This window comes from Cryphonectria parasitica (assembly GCF_011745365.1).
Source record: "Cryphonectria parasitica EP155 unplaced genomic scaffold M406scaffold_3, whole genome shotgun sequence".
Lineage (NCBI taxonomy): Eukaryota > Fungi > Ascomycota > Sordariomycetes > Diaporthales > Cryphonectriaceae > Cryphonectria > Cryphonectria parasitica.
This window is the reverse complement of record NW_024468911.1, coordinates 4,697,847-4,717,352: the sequence shown is the minus strand read 5'-3', so window position 1 is coordinate 4,717,352 and position 19,506 is coordinate 4,697,847. Positions and strand designations below refer to the sequence as shown.

The 19,506-nt window shown below is 54.6% G+C and overlaps 3 protein-coding genes across 3 annotated transcripts; 2 read left to right on the top strand and 1 right to left on the bottom strand.

Moving 5' to 3' along the window:
* Positions 1-176: 176 nt before the first annotated feature.
* M406DRAFT_321820 (uncharacterized protein) lies at positions 177-2,397 on the top strand. The gene is made up of 2 exons (XM_040919557.1): positions 177-346; positions 912-2,397. Exons 1-2 carry the CDS (start codon positions 322-324, stop codon positions 2,051-2,053), a joined length of 1,167 nt encoding a protein of 388 aa, XP_040778979.1. The 5' UTR covers positions 177-321; the 3' UTR covers positions 2,054-2,397.
* Positions 2,398-2,438: 41 nt separating this feature from the next.
* M406DRAFT_222773 (plant basic secretory protein) lies at positions 2,439-3,092 on the bottom strand (the record flags this gene model as incomplete). Its single annotated transcript, XM_040915629.1, has 1 exon — positions 2,439-3,092. A coding segment is annotated over one exon (654 nt), but the record flags the coding sequence as incomplete, so codon positions are not given.
* A 10,952-nt stretch (positions 3,093-14,044) lies between these two features.
* On the top strand, positions 14,045-19,334 carry M406DRAFT_275774 (uncharacterized protein). Its single transcript, XM_040918260.1, has 6 exons — positions 14,045-14,816; positions 14,923-14,953; positions 15,197-16,568; positions 16,671-18,391; positions 18,464-18,597; positions 18,658-19,334. The coding sequence occupies exons 1-6, from the start codon at positions 14,754-14,756 to the stop codon at positions 18,802-18,804; spliced, it is 3,468 nt and encodes a 1,155-aa protein (XP_040778977.1). The 5' UTR covers positions 14,045-14,753; the 3' UTR covers positions 18,805-19,334.
* Positions 19,335-19,506: the final 172 nt, after the last annotated feature.

The following is a 19,506-nucleotide window of genomic DNA, read 5'->3' as shown; positions in this document are numbered from 1 at the left end:
TATCGCTTATCGAAAAGAGGGGCAGGGCACTTACTCCGCCGAATGCATCCCTCCCCCCTCCCCATGCGATGGCAGGGTGCCTGGGTGGTTATGGAAGGAGCCGAGCTTAGATTAAGTCCGGACTCCCTCCCTCTTCAGTTCATCCTCTCCTGCGACACCTTCATCCTCCTCCCTCAGCCCTTTTTGCATTCTCCAGCTCACGAGCGAGTTGCCCATTCAAAACCTCCAGGGAGACAGCCCTGGCAGAGGGGGCTCACGATTTAAAGCTTCATAAAATCTTTGGGTCAGCCTCGACTCCAAACCAGGGATCCTGCAGTCAAGATGCCCGTTGCTGTAGCCGCAAAAGGTGTGTACTAGACGATTCTCAAATGCCCGCTTCTACCATCTCATGCATGTGTCTTTGCACATCTTATGCCGTACTTCAACAATTCCACCAACTTCATTCAGCACTTGATCTGGTGATGATGGGAAATCTCCAAAACCGTTGATCATGGCGGGGCTCAAGTGAGTAGGGAAGGGGAGTCAGCGCGATTCGCCTTGGCTGCCTCTACAGACAAGTGCGGAGGCCAGGGCTGCTTTGGCCACACACTCCTGCGGTGTCTGGGTGGCAATAACCACGCAATGACCTACTCCCTGATGCGACAGCACCTTGCTTCCCCCTCCCCTACAAATTCAAGCATCTTCCAACTGCAGACGACATTTTTTGTTCTTTTCCCCTCAGTCACGCAGACTGCTTTTGCACGGCCTTCCCTCTTTCGACTTTTCACCTGCACGTCTCAACCGCATACTACCCCACTTATAAGGCTACTCGCCACTGAACCCTCCCCAACGCGTGGCGTTTCTGCATCGCCCTCCAGTCTCACACTTGAAACTTGTGGAAATGCCTCCTATTAACAATGCCGCCATCTCAGCCGGCGTCATCGTCGCCTCGGTAGCGGTGGCCGCCGCTATCGCCATCTACGAGAGCCCCGATCTTCAGCGTGTGGCAAATGACCTTCGACGACGTATCGCCCTGGCCCTCCAATCCCTCGGCGACGGAATTAGACCTGAGGGCTCCGACGGCGAGCCTCTTTTCAATAGACCCGAAGATGCCCAGGGCTTCCTCCAAACCGAGGTCGATGCCGACGATGAGAGTCGTCGGAGACAGCGCGAGGAGTTGATGTACTGGAATGCCGTGAAGCTTTCCAAGGAGCTGGAACAGCAGACCGCCGAGAACGAAAAACGGAAGAGCCTCGGCTCTCCGACGAGCTTTGACGATTTCCTGACCGAGGACAAGGATGCCGACGAGAAGGGATCCTACGTCTTCAACACCGGGACCGACGTCCGAAATAACGATGATGGCTTGGTTCGACGCCGAGTTACCGAGGGCGGTGTTCGCGGCCTGAGCCCTTCCATGTACGCCAATCCATTCGCGGACGAGCACGGAATCGATTACGATGAACAGATGGAGCAAGACCACATCTTGTCAGAGAAGGAAGATGTCATGTCTCAGGATATCTACAACGCCACGCCACAAATAACACCTGCCTCCCTAGCGTCTCGTACCATGAGCCCTGAAACCCTGCCTGAGCTGATCTCCGTCGACCCTATGCCTATCCCTTCCGACAATGGAAATTTCGCCCAGTCACGATCCGTTCCACAGTCCGAGACCACTTCCGAACTACCCGCGGACGAGTACATGACTGCGGGCCAGGACCACGACGAGGAGGAGCCACAGGCCGCTTATGCCTCGATCCAGGCTTGGGCTCAGCAACAACAGCCCGGCCTTGACTTCTACTCACCTCTTCCCGTAACGCCCAACGCGCCTCTGAGCGAGATGTCTGATGGCGAGCTGATCAGTGATGGGCAGCTGACGCCTACCGACTCTGCCTCCGTTGCCGAGTCCGGCGTGGATGTCGCACACGAAGTCGCCTCGCAGGATGGGTCTTCGAAATACTACGATATCATGAGCGAGGATGAGGATGGTATCGCGACTCCTGCGCACAGCTGGACGGAGGTTGGCAGCGTCGTCAGTGAGAGCGAGGATGGACATCAAAACGCTCAGCACGCGTAGAAGATAACACATTTTGTACTTGGTCTACACCGCTTGAACAGGCTCTCGATGGATTGGGTTTCGTTTGTTTTCCTGGAGTAAAGGGCTGTTTTTATATAATGGTGAACTGGGAGGGGCGAGGGATCTTCTAGTTTCGGTTTGTTCGGCGTTGAGGAGAAAATGAATTGGCGTACAATTTTATGCCAACTGGAGGTTCACTATCAAAATGTCCATGATGAGTGATAAAGATGATGTTAACTATGGCCATCTCACAACGCCCCCGCCCATGATGGTGTCTAAAACTATCGACAAAGAGATCTTGTATGCATTGCTCAATCATAACCTTGGAAACCCTTGATAGCCCTATCTGCTTCTTCTAGTCCTTAGCCTCGGTCATCGAAGAGGCTTTCTTATAGTCTTGCCAAAGAGTATCGATACCGGCCCCAAACAGGTCATTCCAGAACTGGTCCTTGTCGTATTTCTCCGTCCTCAGAGTCTCATTGACCCGCCTGACCGTCCCCTCGCCATACTGCGCCTCGAGCCACTCCAGAAAATAAGCCGTCTTCTCATAGCCTTGGTCCCAACGCTCAGGGAGGCTGTCCCGCTTCCAGTGCGGGGCTCCCAAGTGCGCCTTGAGACGGACCCAGTCCGCGATGCCCTCGATCAGTCCGCCGGGACAAGTGCCGCGGCCGTTGTACTGGAAGCAGTGCACCAGCTCGTGCACCAGCACGCCGCGGATCTCGTAGGCGCCGGTGGTATCGCCCTTGGCGCCCTCGGGGGCCTTTTTGATGCCGTGGATGTAGCGGAGGGAGAAGTGGATCTCCTTGTGGTCGTCGTCGAGGTCGGAGCCCTTGGTGTACGCCACACCACCCATGTCCTCCAGGTAGAGCGTGACGGAGCGGGTGCCGGGTACGCTGGGCGAGGGTTTCTGGTAGAGCAGGCGCAGCACGGTCTGTACGCTCTCGGCTAGGATGGCCGAGGTGTCGATGGCGGATAGGAGGCGGGAGGCGCCTGGGTGGGCGAGGTCTGGCACGTTCAGGCGCAGCTTGGGCAGTTTGAAGGTGGTGTGGTCCTCGCCTGGGTCCTCGTGGTCATGGCGAGCCTGGCCTGCTGGCTGGTGAGGAGCCCCTCCGTCCTCTACAGCCCCTGCTTGTGACACGGGGAGCGGAGTGGGTGTTGGTCCAGCTGGTGCGGGCATGGCTGTTGAGGTCGGATGAAGGAAGATGGAGGCTGGGTTGGGAACTGCAGATGTAGGTGGGAGACGAGTCATGTTGTTTACAAAGTTGCAGACGGGGGAGTAAGTACGTGATGAGGCTGTAAGCACGGTGGATGTCGAGTGTCTCACAGGAGACTGGCGACTGCTCCACAGGCCGGTAGTCCCAATAGGGAGGAGGATAGCTATTTGAAAACGAGATGGGGGCCCTTGGATAAGCAGCCTTCCCACTCTACTGCTTTGGCCGGTCGAGTCAACTGGACGGTCAATAGAGAGGACGTAGACGAAGACGCTGGTTTGATTTCGTGAAACCCTCGTCACTGATTCAAAGCTTTAGATTTTGATACGAAAAGTCGGTGAGGAGAAAAAGAGGGATTGAGACTCTCAAAGAGTTTATAAGAGACACAAAGGTTCATGAAGTCTTCCAAGTTAGATACAACCACCAAGTGAATTGACACAGGGAGATCGGGTAGCGGGGGCGTGGGGGTGGGGCTTACAGGGCATGCCATGCTGGTAATCACCACCCCACAGGCCCCTGTTCGTAGGTCCTGGTAAGTTACAGGCCGCCTACCTCGAAAGCACTATGTACGCTACATGCTAATGGGACAGTACAGTACTCTAAGTACTATGGTACATACTACTACTACCACCCATGGGCCTGTACTAGTTGGGTGTATGTGGAGTCTGGGCGCCCCTGGCAACGGTGATAGAACCTCAGATGCTACCAAAGAGCTAGCTTTGTTGTTGTCGTCCCAAAAGTAATGTCACACCCCTCCACCCCAGTTCGCATGCTCGCCCACCTGCCGCTGCCGGTTGCTGCAGGGTTAATAAAATCAATACCCAAAATGATTTCGCTCCCGCTCTACATTCCCTTCCCCAACTGAGGGAAAATCGCGGCATCTCTTTTCGAGAAGGCATTTTCGATTGCAACTTCTCCTTCATCTAGTAATTGCTGATCGATTAGAAGGAGAACTCGACCGCGGCCAAGCAGTACTCCACCAATTTCGTGTCAGTATCCCTCCCTTCCCCCCTCTCTCCACACATGCGTCCCGACCGAGCGCAATCTTAGCAGGGCCTGTCATGTCGATACGAACATCGCGCGTGTTCTCCGTAATGTCCGACAGCGACAACAACTTGCTCACACAGGATTCTACAGATCACGCGCCTGGCTACAGCGCAAATAGTGCGCAGCCGCTGACACACGATCCATCCATCGAAAGCTTCACCAGCACCGATATCCAGAGAGCCATCCCCAAACGAACGACCCCAACAGAGTCCTCGCACTGCGAGGGCAAGACGACATGGCCGAGAGGATCACGGACGAGCAGGTCGAGGCCCTGCAGAGAATCCTCGCCTCCGACCGCCCCATCGATGAGAAAGTCGCACAGGTGACTGCCGTCAAGACAGGCATCAAACATCACAATGTCCCCGACACATGCGTCGCGCCACTCTTCGACGCCCTGCGCAGAGCTTCTAGGAGCCCTCATGGGGTTCTCATCAACGCTGGACTCACCTCCCTTAACCACCTGTTGACGCGCCTGTCGCGGCAGGAGCCCAGGTACATCACCCAGGAGCGCAAGGAGACCCTGAAGCTGCTCGTCGACAAGATGGGCGACCAGAAGGACAAGTTTCGCACGATCGCAGTGCAGTCCATGGTTACCATGTGCAAGGTGGACGATGTCAGGGCGGCAGTCGAGGCGGCAGTCAAGGAGATCATGGATGGCAAGACCGTCAAGGCCAAAGCTGGGGAGGCAGGCCTGCAGTGGCTGCTCCAGGCTCACCAGGAGACCGGCCTCCCGTTCAAGACCTACGTGCCGCTGCTGATGAAGCTGCTGGAGAATGGCGACCCAGGCGTCCGCGACACGGCCAGGAAGACCGTCATCGAGCTGTTCCGAGACTCGTCTGGGCCTGCCAAGGTCGACCTGAAGAAGAAGCTGGTCGAGTTCAACGTTCGTCCCGCTACGCAGACGACCATACTCAAGGAGCTGATACCGAGGGCTACCACACCTGGTCTCGACGCGGATGTGCCTGCTGCCGACCCAGTGCCTGCGATGCGACCCAACTTGACCGCGAGCGTATCATCCCTGTCTACGATGTCTGTCGACCGACCTTTTACGCCGGCGCCCGACACGCGAGCGGACCCTGTCGAGCCTTCTTACGTCAATACTACGCGCGAGCTGGACGACATGTTTAGAGATATGCATGGCTACTTCGACGGCAATGAGTCCGAGCATAACTGGAAGCTGAGAGAGCAGAGCATAACCAAACTCCGGAGGTTACTGGCCGGCAACGCCCCGACGGACTACGCGGATCCTTTCCTCGCAGGTCTCAGAGGCCTTCTTGACGGCATCATCAAGGCCGTCAAGTCCTTGAGGACAAGTTTGTCAAAAGAGGGCTGCAGCCTGGTCCAGGACATTGCTGTTGTCTACGGTCCCGGGATGGACCCAATGGTAGAACTGCTGATGCAGACGTTCATCGTGCTGGCGGGTGCAACGAAGAAGATTGCTTCTCAACAGGCAAACGTCTGCGTTGATACCATAGTCGGACGTGTAACCTATACCAAGCGGATCATGGATCATCTCACAGCGGCCTGCGCAGACAAGAATGTCCAGCCCAGGACGTATGCGACTGGGTGGTTGAAGACGCTTCTCCAGAAAGAGGCACAGCACAAGAGCCATATTGAACATGGAGGAGGCCTTGAATTGTTAGAAAAGGCTATCAAGAGAGGGCTGGCGGATGCGAATCCGGGGGTGAGGGAGAAAATGAGAGGCACATTTTGGCTCTTCCACGGGATATGGCCCGCAAGAGCTGATGCGTAAGTACACGACTCTTCAAGAAGGGAATGCTCTCTAGGAGTGGTTCAGGATTGACTGCTAACCTTACGTCCAGACTCATGGATACCCTGGACGTGACGGCTCAAAAGCTCCTGGACAAAGATCCCAACAACCCTAATCCATCGAAGCGGCCAGATACGGCATCCGCAGTCCGCCCAGGCCTGGGATTCTCACGTAGCACGATGGGAACCAAACCATCGATCCGAGACACAATAAGGGCGCAGAAAGCTGCCATAACGAGACCGGGCTCGGCCATGGAAGCGTCACGTCCGTCGAGGCCAGGATCAGCCATGGAGTTCTCACCACCCCGAGTGCCACGGACGACGTCTGGCATCTCGAACGCCTCTGGCCCCCCTTCTGCAGCATCTGCTGCCACACGCCTCAAGGTGGGCGGTCTATCGGGGGCGCCAGTGAGACCTCGGACTGCGACGCGGCCGAACATTCCTCCACGGCCAAAGACTGCGGGACCTTACGATGTCAGAGGCGGCACCGAATCCACGTTGGGTAGCCCACCGCAGCTGAGGAAGGCCGTGACCCCCAAAACTATGATCGCCTCTCCCAAGCGCACTGTCCCTAGGGTCGTTCCGGGCCACAAGTCAACGACGAGCGAGTCTAGTCTGCCCACGCCGACGAGAATACCAAGCCCGAGGCCATCGCCCGCTACGAGTCCCCGCCCCAGTCCGATGCGGTCGTCCAGGCTGCAGCTCGGGCCACCGCTCGCGAGCAGCTCGAGGCTTGATGAAAGTTTCACTATGGACATGCCCAACATTGCCGACGTGGCGGACTCGCCGACCCCCGTGATCCGATCACCGCTTCTCGAAGGCCTGGGTCCTCCCTTGCTCCAGGAGCAGGAGAGCAAGTCGCCCGAGGCAGCTGCCGCTGAAGACTCTGGGCTCGCTGCCGCCGTGCGAAACCGCGTGCCGAGCCCGAGCGAGACGCCTTCTCAGTCTCTGAAGGTGTACGAGGATCCTGTGACGGGAGAGCAATCCCCCCCACGGCCAGTAGCAGCAGCAGTGTTGGAGGAAAAGCCCATCAACGAAGATGCAGCCAGCTTTGTCTCACGGCAAAATGGTGACGCAGCAGCCAAGGGGGATGATGTCTCCACTGAGAAAGCGAAGCAGCAATTGCGCCTTATCGACAGTGCGCTGAATAAGATCAAGGCCAAGACCCTCGATGTCCACGGGCTCCGCAAGTTCCAGGGCATCATTCGCGACAACAAGGTCCCTCTTGCAGACGAGAAATTCGACGCACTATTGCTGGGCCTCTTCGACTACCTGGAAGATCCACAGTCAGGCGTCGCTCCCGAGAAGGTACAGGACGTGAAAGCACAGATCCTGGCGACGATCAAGCTGCTCCTCAAAAAGCATCGTGACCACTTCCAGCCACACATCTCCAAGGCGCTCGAGTCGCTGCTGGCCGCGCGTGCGGCGTATGACGCGCGGACACACATCGTCTCGGGTCTGGAACTGCTGGCCGACGAGCTGGTGTCGCTTGGCGATGCGCAGGAAATCGCGACTGTCCTTACAAGGCGGATGGCCGAGGTGGATGCCCGTGATCCGGCCGGCTGTCGTTCCTTGAGCATGGGATTACACGTGCTCAAGGAGATGGTGGATATGAAGACGGACTTCATGCCCACCGACAGCGAGCTGAGTAGCATGGCGACATTGTGCGCACGGTGCCTAGAGAGCAGTGAGTCCGGGGTCCGCATGGATGCGGTCCAGCTGTGCGTGGCTCTGCATGCGCGAGCGGGCGATGCCAGGTTCTGGGATGTCATGAAGGACGTGCGGGACGATCCAAAGAGCCTGATCACATACTACATTGTCAAGAGGCAGCGAGAGAAGGAGGCGAACGGCACGGCTGGAGCCTAGAAGGCTCGTTTCGGGCGGTGGTTGCTTCCTTGATGAGGCTATCTTGGCAAAGGGCCGAGAGCGCATGGCAAGCTGTGGCAGAGACGTCGAAAAGGTTTCGTCCATTAGGGGGTTTACACACAATCAAAGGTCGAGGGAGGGGGTTGGGTTGAAAAGGGTCCTGGCCAGGGACAAAGTTGATATTATACCTATGTGCGGGTCATGGCCGGTTTGTTGATACCACGGGTCCAAGTATTTTTCACCAAGTGTTTTAATAATTCACGATGTTCACGTCATTGAAACATTGCCTCCTTGCCGGTGGACTTTCGATGCAAGTTGGGCACTCTCTATTCTCTGCACACGCATGCACACACGCCCATGTACACGCAATTGACCACTGCATTCGACGTCAAGTATGAGATGCTCGATTACTACATGCCAGATCCCAGAGTCGTGTCAACCCATTGATATGCGCCCCCATTCTCCAGATGGCGTTTTTAAGGTTCACCGACCGAGGACACGGAAGGCCAGCCACGAAAAATCCTTCCAGGCGCCACACCCCTCGGCTCTCGCAAAGTAGCAGTATCAACTAGATAAGAACACAACACCACTACAAGCCACCTTTGTTTCTCTCGAGAGACATGCAGATGGACTGCCGTTTACACATGATGATGACAAGGGAAGGGTCTGGGGAAGAGAAAGTGAGTGAGGACCATCCCATCCCACCCCATCCATCCCATCATCTCACGTCAGATACATACATGTATTAGAACTCTTACGGGTGACGAGGTGGCTTGTTTCACCATGTTCTCCTGTGATGCTGCTGCTGGACCTGTTGTCCTTTCTTTGACTCTTTTCTTCTTTTCCCCCTCGCTTATTTCTTTGTCTTTATTTCCTTCCTTTCTAGGGTGGCTACGTAGGGCTGGTGTGTGTGTGTGTGTGTGTGGATGTGTGCACGCCATTTCGGAATGCGAGGTTGCTTGTTTTCTTCTTTCTATTTATTTCTCATTCTTTCCTACGCCTGGTTTTGTTATCAATAATCCTTGGTCTGGCCCATGATTCCATGGTTCATCCCCTTTCCCTGTGTGGACTGTAGCGGAAGGTGACAGCCGCGGAAGAGAAGAGACGTGCAGCGGGCTTGCCAGGGGATGAGAAGGTGTGGGGGGACGGCTGAGGCATGAGGCATGTGTGTGTGTGTCTTGGTGCATAATGCTCGGGAGGAATTGTGGCGGTGGTGGTCGCAGAACATACTCTATGCAGTCCCGATCCAGCCAGCCTCGTTCATGTATGTAATTAATCGTGACCGAAGGTATGTGGGGTCCTTGTGTTGTCATTCCTTGCAGGTGGGAGGGAATGCGGAAGCAGAGAACCACAAAAGCGTAGGGGGAGGGGGGGTGGTGCACTATTGTTCCGGCATGTGTCTGATTAATGCGCAGAAAATCATCTGAAGAGGGTTTTGATGCCCCCCCCAATGTACATGATATGTGTGTCAGAGAGAGATGAGATGAAAGATTCTTGCAGCAGTTTATTTTGGCGTGCCCTCTCTTCAGGGAACCCAACCCCACTGAAAACAGGATGCTACATACACAGAAGAAGAAACAAAACACACAACAAGGGGGCCACAGCCAGGTACTGTAGTGCATACAGTAGTAAGTAGTAGTACTATGTAAACTGATCGGCAGGGTCCCTGGCGGGGGAGGCTTTTCCTTCTTTCTCCACCACTATCCCAGACACCTCCAGGGCTGGGGGTCCAGATCTCTTGTGGCTTGTTTGGCTTTTGTCTCTTGTCCAGAGAATATTGCTACGGTACATTGGTGTGTAACATGTGTACTTATGTACTTGAGCAATCAAAAGATGGAGGGGGCGGGATGAACCACATAGTAGAGATAGGAAGCAGCTGTTCTGTGCAGTCCCCATAACTATCCATCCATCATCATGTATCCCTGTGGCCTGGTTCGCTTCTTTAGCGAACAACAAGGATCGTGGGCTCGGAACAGAACAGAACATTTCGGTCTTCCATAGTGGGTACAAGACTGGGACTGTATGTAAATAGCAGGAGGAGGAGGAAGGAAGGTAGTAAGATAGTGAAGCAGGGGTGGGCCTCGCCGAGCCTTGTTTCATGTCTTCTTGAAACGTAAGCACCCGAGCCCCGATGGATTCCGGGGTAAAATGGCAGGTTGAGGCAGCAGAGAGAGAGAGGGAGGAGATGTGCTAGGTATGGTTCTGTCTGTCTTTGTCTTGCCCTTGCCTTTTTCCAAGGGAAATGAATATACGTGGAATCTATAGTAGTGCCCATAACTGAGCGCAGAGATCTGAGCTCGCGCGGGTACCAACGGGCAGAGAATATCGCAATCAAGAGAGAGAGAGAGAGAGAGAGAGAGAGAGAGAGGGAAGACACCATCATGGCGAGATGAGTCTTTCATTTTGGTAGATCTCTAATACTGCGGGTAATTCCACCCAATAAATTACCACGAGTCAGGATCAGTTTGTGTACTTGGCCTACCACGGGATCCCTCCACCCTCAACGCCCCTCTCCTTTGAACGTGAACGTGCTTTTCATAATTTCGGAAGATTCTATATCGGAGGGGGAGCACAAACAAGAGAAAGAACACACGACGCAAGCTGGTCTGAGTGAGGTGGGAGATCACCGGCAGCTATCCAAACCATCTAGTAAATATAAAAATAAAAATAACAAGGTTTTGCCTAACGCATGTCCTTGGCACGTTTGTCGCGGCGACTACATATGGTGGAGGCAGTATACGCGTGCTGAACGGGCATGAAAATGTCGACATCACGGAACCATCTTATTGTTGCTCTCTCTCTCTCTCTCTTCAATCGTGCCACCGACGGCAGGGAATGGAAGTCAGGTCCGGCAGGGGCACGTCAAGTCACCTGCTTCTGTTTCGCCTTAAAGTCCCTCTCAGCCCAGGGCCTAGGATTCGTCGGTCAGTCTGGACGAGACCCTTCGGTATCGAATGTAGAGGAAGGAAACATTTGAATCAATCAAATCAGCCTCCTTTGACGGGGAACCCGTCCCGCCCCCTCGTCCTCCCCACCACAAGGAAATCCGCGGTCCGGTGGCGGCAGTGACGATCAGCGCCTGGGAATGGTTTTCTTTTTTGTCTCTACCGGCATGCCGGTACGGAGGATCGTGCTGTATGCGGTCTCGCCTGTTGAACAAGGAGGAAGGACCAAAAAAAAAAAGTGGGTGTGGGTCGGGGTCGCGCGTTGGAAAATGACAGACACAAAAGAGTAGAGGGTCGACTCTGAAACGTGCGCGCCGGGCAATCACTGCGGGCGCGCGCCTGGGCGGGGGGGGGGGGGTTTGCTTGTTTGCTTGCTGTTGGCTCCTCCTTGTGGCAGGCGACACGTCTTCTTACAAGTACTTTTTTTCTTCAAGGACAAAATCATTTTTTTTTATGCCACGTCCCCCTGTGATGTTGAGATTTCCTGCTCGGTGAACATGCTCAGCTTGGCAACTCTTGGGATGATCAGTCATGAGGGAACAACTAGACCGAGGTAAGAGGCCGAATTGACTTTACTATGGAATTGGCAAGTCTGGCGAGAGGCAGCATCTGACTGTCGGCTGGGTATGAACTTGTTTGTCAAGGTACAAGGCAGTATCACGTAGTACTCATGGACTACACGTCGACTTTGTTGTTGTTATTTTCAAAAAGGGTTTCATTTTTTTTCTTATTATTTCTATTCTACATCTTGAGGTACCGGGCCAGCCATTGTGGAATGTGAGATCTCAGATATGGATGGACATGGGCTTCAAAATCTCCGGCACTGCATCTAGCTGGACACACACACACAGGGTTGGCAGGCCTGGGTGCGCAGGCCAACACCACTCTATATGAAACCTTAAATGGAGACCGGAACGTTGGAAGAGGGGGTCGCAGCCCAGTCTTTTTTGGGGGGGGGGTGGTCCGATATCTTGCAGGATGCACGCGTAACGGGAGACGAAAAAGAGTCCTGTCTGGGAATAGTCTTGTGATCATCTCGTGTGTATGTGTATGTGTTGGTTAGCGAGAGAGCGAGTGAGATAGGGTTGTCCACTACTTTGCATCTGACCATGGACGTTTGAGAAGTATCGCTGGCGCTTGTGAGAATGTGGCAGAGAAATTGCATTATTGCAGAACGGTAACGCCGGATGAGTGAAGTGTTCTTTTTGACTTTGGGAAGGGGCTGCACCAAACGATAACCAACCCCTCTCACCCCCCCCCCTGAAGCTGGATGGGATACTTACAAGATTTCGGAGCCAAGGCTGGGCGCGAGGCTGGGAAAGCGCGAGGCGCCGCAAGGCTTGATGATGTAGCATCTGTTGGCCTAAAGTGAATGTTCCCTATATTACTACGTAATACTATATACTATGGGTAAGTATGTACTACAAGCAGTTATGATGAAGGTATTCAGTCGATCACCTTCTGGCTAAATTGGCCGCAAATCGAACAGACAAAGTCTACGGGGAGCCTGGTCTCGACTCGGTTAAGCCAGATGCTTGTGTAGGCAAACAGGCCTGGTGACCTCGATGGAAAACCCATCGCCAAGGTCACCAAGGCTGCACTAGCTCTAGATGGCCTGCTCTCTTTTTTCTGTTTTACTATTACACGAGATGTGGCGCCAGATCGACCAGCTAGTCGCATCGTACCTCATACACTATTTCCATAATATTTCCCATCGAGTCCGTGCGGTCATGAAGATTAAGGGAGCCAAGAAAAGAAAAAAGAGGGCAACCGTGTGGATTTAATAACCAGAGTTGGGATGTCTTTGTAAAATGCGGTGAAATTGCGCAGATCATATGTCCCTGTCTGAAAGACCGCATCTGCAAACTACGTATTTTGGACAAGAGAACATATTGGAGGGCAAGACGAATATACCACCTACCATTGGATGCCATTGGGAAATGAAACCCACGCAGTTTTCCCCTCTCAAAATGATGCAGTAATTCGAGGGGGGGTGCCTTGTGGATATGAGCGGGTAAAGTCCCCGACGTGATAACGATGACGGCAACCTGAGGAGTACAAACGGAAAACACCGACTCGAGTTGTATTATACAGAAATTCTGACAATAAAAGCCCAAGAGGAGCGCGATCTAGCATCGTGGGGGAGTACTTAGTGCCGCTGTTCGTCCGCCTGACTGATCGGCAGTGATTGTGATGTGATATGATGCGATGTGATGGATGCACTGGCACGACTCGTTATATGTAGCAAAAGTACAGTGTGGGTGGGCAAATGTGGTCTGCTTCTAGCTAGGTGCAGATTTCTTGCAGGAGGCAAACGTCAGGAGGGGAGGAGAGAGGGGGGGGGGGTGTTTAATTAATTGTAGGTTGCCCAACACACGACCAGCTGCTGTACGATACCACTAACTGGTATGCGAAATGCCAGTAGTGAGAATTAGCGAACGCTGATTGGAGTGGGTAAAATTGATCATAGGCATGGTCTGGCCCGCATAGCAATGTCCATAATTAAAGGACCAGAAAAGGTGATTATGTCGAGGGTTGACGATCACTCATCACAGGATTGCCCTATCCTCTGATGAGAATGGTCACAAAAAAGCAATTGTCTGTGAGATTGGAACTTTGCTGATAATTAAACCCAAGGTTTACCAAAAAGATTACCCAGGCCAGTAGCCAGGCCAGCATGGTCAGGCACCATAAACCAAGACCCCTTGGTGTGGCCAGGTAGTCCCTGTCCCGAGCCCACGCTGACTGTGTGCTGTAATCGTGCTGGAGTAGGTGGTAGGGTAGTAGGGCCTCAGCGCCCCAATAGCTACTTTAGCCCGCCCACACAGAGAAAAGGGGGGCCCTGCATTGTAGAGGTGGATGGGTGTGTAGCTCGGGCCCTGCAGAGGGGACCAGAACAGTGTGCACACAACCCTCTTTAGTCGTTGTTGCCCAGCAGGTCCAGGCGAGGTGGGGTGGGCCTTGCAGCACACCCTCTCCTCCTGAGTTCCAGGCTGTAGCTGCCAGGGCTCATGCCGGTCCCAGCGCCAAGTCCACTCTGGCCAACGCTGGCCATCTTATCCACTCCTGTCCTGGCCCCTCTTCCAACACCGCCGCCTCCTCAAACACACACACACACGCACCTCTGCATAGCCAGGTCCCCCGAAAATAACTAAAGATTCCACCTGCCACCTCACCTCACTTGCGCATGTGGTCCAACACACCTAACCCCTTCCCACCAGAGACGCTCGTACAACGAGCAACGAGACGACGGACAGAAGTGGACGGCACGTTCAACACCAGTGAACTCTGGGGGGAAGAAGACTCAATTCCTCTTCACACACTGACATCGACAGGACAGCGTCTGTGCCCTTCTCAACGGTCTGGACTTGGAGCTACAAGATCGCCGGGTCTGATCATTCTTTTTCCAGCGAGCCACGAGTCACTCCAGCTAGCCTCGTCGCCACCCCTGAACTGGACCTCTCAACCGCGTGGACCGCAACCGACTCTTGCCTTCCCCTGAAGGAATCTTTGACTTTCCTCCCAATAATTGTCCAACCAACGTCACCGCTTTGTTGCCCTCTCGTCCTCCAGACTGTTGCTGTTGTCGGGCAGGCTTCGAGGCCAGGTTCGACAATTCAATGTCGATGCGATTGTGTTGAAGCCCTCATCACTCCCGCCGAGGGACGCCGCCGTGTAGTCCCCTCCCATGAAATTCCGCCGTCAACTCCCTCCCTCTCCCTCTGCCAACACACACGATCGGCACGACTCCTGCTGGTCTTGATTATATTACAACTACGAACTTTTCTCCTCTTTCGCCACCCTGGCCAACAGGCGACCCGTCCTCTGCCGTAACAAGGAAGAAAAAGAACAAGAAAAATTATGGATGACTATCTGGATAGTCCCATGGAGGAGGATGTCTTCCCGTGCAAGGGATGCGGAGAGGTAAATTTGACAACCTCCCAGCCCAAGTGAAGCTTTGAGAGCAGCAGCATCACGATACTGTCTCTGGACTCAGAATATCTAACTCGAAACTTTCCCAAACCACTAGATCTTGGAGGAAGGAAAGGCCTTTGAACTTGGTATGTCCTGATCTGATTGGGCGTTGTCAATGCCCTGCTTTCTACCCCCTCGTTCTGTAACGGTCCGCTTCCTGAGGCTATCAAGGACTGCATCTTTTGTGGCTCTCCATCTGTCTCTTTCACGACCTTCCTTTGCGAGCTCTGATGTTGTTTTCATTTTCATTTTTTTTCTTTTCTTCCTTGAACGCCAAACTTTCACACAGACCAGTATGAGTTCAGAGCGCACAGCTGACAATGCCACAGCCGGCAACCGTTGGCATTTGAACTGCTTCCGTTGCAATACCTGCGGCACCCTCCTCGACTCCGATGCGAACCTCCTCCTACTTGGCGATGGCTCCCTCATATGCAATAACTGTACATATAGCTGCAACGCCTGCGGCAACAAGATCGAAGATTTGGCCATCTTGACGGGCGACCAGGCCTTTTGCGCCACATGCTTTCGTTGTCGGAATTGCAAGAGAAAGATTGAAAACCTGCGATATGCTAGGACCTCTCAGGGTATCTTTTGCATGAGCTGTCACGAGTCACTGATGGCAAGGCGGAGGAAAAAATCAAAAGCCGCTGCACAGGCGCGAACGCGAGACAAAGACTCCCCCATGGTCGAGAAGTCGTTGCCCGCCCTCCCTCCGAGTGCCATTCCCCCCAATGCATTCTCGGACGAGCGCGTCTCCCCCGACTCCGACACGCCCACAGAGCTCTCCCCCCGACCGACACGGCCGGCCCAGTCTAGGAAGGAATCAAGAGGTAGCGAACGCCCCGCCCGCTCGCCAGAGCGACACCCAGGACTTGTCAAGGACTCTGCGCTCAGCTCGCACGCCCCCAGCTATCGGAACAACAGGAACAGCAATATCTACGGCGGCCAGGCTGACTCGGTTGCTGCAGGTGCAGGCGGAGATCGTGACAGCTACAACTTTATCCCTATGGTTTTGGACCCCAGCCCCGCGCCCTCCGTTTCCTCTCCACGCTCGAACCTCGAGGCGGCGGAAGCGCGCAAGACGACCGCCGACAAGGACTATTTTGCGAGACAGGGCAACACGTCAGACAAGAAAGGCGAAGGCCGCGGCTCCCAGACATCCACCCCGCACATTGCGTTCCAGGAGAAAGCCATGCGCACCTCGTCCGACTACGAGACTTCGACCCCCAAGGAGCCGTCGCGGAAGGCGTCCAAGTCATCCAAATCTGACAAGAGTGTCATGTCACAGACCTCTCACGAGGAAAAGCCCAATAGGCAGGCAAACGGGAAGCCCGACGACTTCAAGCTGCAGGACGCACCCAAGAGTAAGAAGCTCACAGCCAACAAATCCCCCACCCATCCCGGCAGCCTCGACGAGGAGGACGGCTCTCCCATAGCCGCAGCTTCCGATGAATCTCCAAGGAAGGACAACACGACTGCCAAGCGTGACTTGTTTCCACGGACTAGCCCTGCAGAGCTATCAGGCTCACCAGCTGTTGGCGGCGATACTACTCGCGAGAGGGCCCCTGACACTTATCAGCCGTCCGACACGACAACGAGCATGAGCAGAGCGGGCGATGCAGAGAACCCTAGGCCAATACCCAGGAAGGAGCTTCCTGCGTCGGCCGCCGCTCGCGGTGGTACGTCCACAAATACGGCCCTGTCGACTCGTACTGACGCGCACATGATGGCAGTGAATGGCAAGACCCCGAAGGAGGGGGAGTTCTCCCCGCCGCCGCGACCACAGATCGAACAGAAGATGAGCGACACGTACATGTCGCCCCGTGCACCCCCTCATCCCCCGGGACCTGCTGCGAAGGAGACCCCTACCAGCGCAAAGAATGGCGCCCAAGGGTCCCCGAACAAGACATCACCAAAGCTTCCTAGGTGGAGTTCTGGTGGTGACTTCACCATGGACGAGGACATGGCTCGAATTCTGGGAACCGACGAAGGGTCCTCTTCCATCCTCCGACGTGTGTCGAATGCCGTTAGGCACGGCCGTACTGCGAGCGCTGAATCAACGCCGCAGGGACGTGGTGGCCACAACAGGAGTATGAGTGAGACGACCCGCGGCACTACGTCCCCACGATGGCCAAAGACTCCAGTTGTAACGGACCCGAATGGCGACGCAAAAGACATAAGTAGTCCGATTTCTATGCAGAGCGCGACAGGGGATGATCCTGCGTTTCTCAAGCGACAGCTGCGCAACTCAGAGCAGCGCGTTGCGGAGCTCGAGAGGCAGTTCAACTCAGAAAAGGATCTATTGACTCTTAATGAAAGGCTGATAGAAAAGAGGAAGACTGTCTCCGTTCTGGACTCGCAGACGGAGATCATGATCCGCCAACTGGAGGTACTGGCTGGGTATGTGGAGAGGGCTAAGGACACGAAGCAACCCATCGACCCCCGCGTTCTCGAGGATTCCGCCATCAAGGAGTTCGTCCAGAAGCTTGACCGGGTCAAGCAGAGCATGACAAACACGATCGAGCAGCTGCACGCCGAGCGAGATCTTTTGATCGACGAGAAAAACCAGGCCATGGCCGATCGGGACCGCGCGCTGCTTGAGTTCGAGCAGCTCTCGTCCAAGAACGCCCAGCTTGCCGACATGAACAACGACCTGACACATCAGATTCAAGGACGCTTCCGGTCGCAGGCGACGTCTGACGGCAAGCCCAATGGCCTGGGCATCTACGCGAACCACAAGGCCACGTCGAGCACCTCTGTGCACAACATTGACGCCTCCAGCATCCAGACTGGCGCTACTACTATGGTGGGCACGGACATGGACGAGCCTATCCTGGAGGGCCCGACGGTCGTGCAGGTCAGGAAGGGCCAGGCCAAGAAGTTCAACTGGAAGAGGGGAGGAAAGACAGTAGCACAGAATATCACCAAGGTCGGTCGAGCGGTAGCTGCATTCCAAACCAACGAGCGCGACCCACGAGCCCAGCTGCAGCCCGGTGGCCTGACGAGCGACAACATCGGGCTCCCCTATAACATGACTATGGCCAACATGGAAGCACCATCGACAACGCTGACCAACGGACAGCAGAACCGCGGCGCACCGAACGATGCTCGCTCTTTTGGTTTCTTTGGCAAGACCAAGCAGCCGATGCAGAACATGCCAAAGTCCATCTCAACCGCCAATCTTGGGATACCGACAGCTACGGTGGACGCCTCCACCACATTGTTTGGATCTGAGCTCGTCGAGAGGGCCGAGCATGAACGACGCCAGATCCCCAGCGTGGTGACCCGCTGCATAGAGGAGGTCGAGCTTCGGGGCATGGACTCGGAAGGCATCTACCGCAAATCAGGGGGCAACTCCCAGGTCAAGATGATACAAGAGGGATTCGAGAAGATGGAGGATTTCGACATCTCCGATCCCAGCATCGACATTGCATCTGTGACCAGCGTGCTTAAGCAGTATTTCCGCAAGCTCCCGACACCGCTGCTCACCTTTGATGTCTATGATCGGATCCTGGAGTCCAACGGTGAGTCTATTTCACCCACACCTCTACGCTCAGCAAGGTCATCTACCAGAACGAGCACTGACAAGAATCTAGGCTGTGTTGACGCCGATGAGCGCTGTTCTCATCTCCGCAAGACGGTCAACATGCTTCCGCAGAAGCACCGTGATTGTCTCGAGTTCCTCATGTTCCACTTGGCCCGGGTTGCCCAGCGGGAGCCGGAGAACCTGGTACGTTCATCCACCTTCATTTGTCTCTTTTCCATATTGTAGCTGACCACCTGCCGTCAGATGTCGCCCAAGAATCTTGCTGTGGTGTTTGCCCCCAGTATTATGCGAGACCACAGCCTAGAGAGAGAGATGACAGATATGCATGCGAAGAACCTCGCCGTGCAGTTTATGATCGAGCAGAGCAACGAGATTTTCGCTTCGGAATAAGTGAGACCAAGGCGAGTGTCAGGGCAACTGACGGCAATATCATCTTAGGCGACAAGGAGAGGCAAGGACGCCTCAAGCATGACGATCAAGGGGATTGGAATTGGAATGGGATGACCATTGGTGGACGGAGATACTAGGGATACCACGGAGCGAATGACTGACTGGCTGATATCTCATACCTGACTGAGCCTTTGGACTGACGGCTCAGAGTCCTTGTTTGTATATATTCACTTCATTTGGTGTTGGAGTCTCTTCTGGGACGAGCATGAGCGAGCGAAGGCAGGCATCGTGTTTTTCATTCTTTCCCTTGAGGGCGCGAGGCGCGGTCGACTTCCTTCCCCCCCCCCCCCCTCCTTTTTGACACGGATGACCTCGACGCGTACACACATATGCGCGCCCGCCCGCGCCGAGACTCCCCAAATGTACGACCGACAATTTATGTGGCTGGCTATGCGGTGGAGACAGGACAAGATGAAGAAAAGATACCGATATACCTGAGTGAAGAATAGAGCATTGAGTGCGACACTACGACGGAGTTTGTCTACCTTCTGCTACTTGCTGCTGCTGTGAATGTCACTATTACGCATTCCAAACCAACGAAAGGAATATGCAAGTATCTAACATGGTTATCAGCTTTGCACTACGGTAGTGTACCATGGAATAAGAATTAGGGGCCCACGTACACACAGTAGTGCGTAGCAG

What these genes read in the sequence shown, in the direction of transcription:
- M406DRAFT_321820 (XM_040919557.1), top strand. Translation starts at nt 322, where the DNA reads ATGCCCGTTGCTGTAGCCGCAAAAG. An exon ending in CGTTGCTGTAGCCGCAAAAG is followed by an intron (nt 347 to 911) that starts GTGTGTACTAGA and finishes CCGCCATCTCAG; the next exon opens with CCGGCGTCATCGTCGCCTCG.
- M406DRAFT_275774 (XM_040918260.1), top strand. Translation starts at nt 14,754, where the DNA reads ATGGATGACTATCTGGATAGTCCCATGGAGGAGGATGTCTTCCCGTGC. An exon ending in AGGAAAGGCCTTTGAACTTG is followed by an intron (nt 14,954 to 15,196) that starts GTATGTCCTGAT and finishes ACAATGCCACAG; the next exon opens with CCGGCAACCGTTGGCATTTG. An exon ending in ACGTCCACAAATACGGCCCT is followed by an intron (nt 16,569 to 16,670) that starts GTCGACTCGTAC and finishes ACAGAAGATGAG; the next exon opens with CGACACGTACATGTCGCCCC.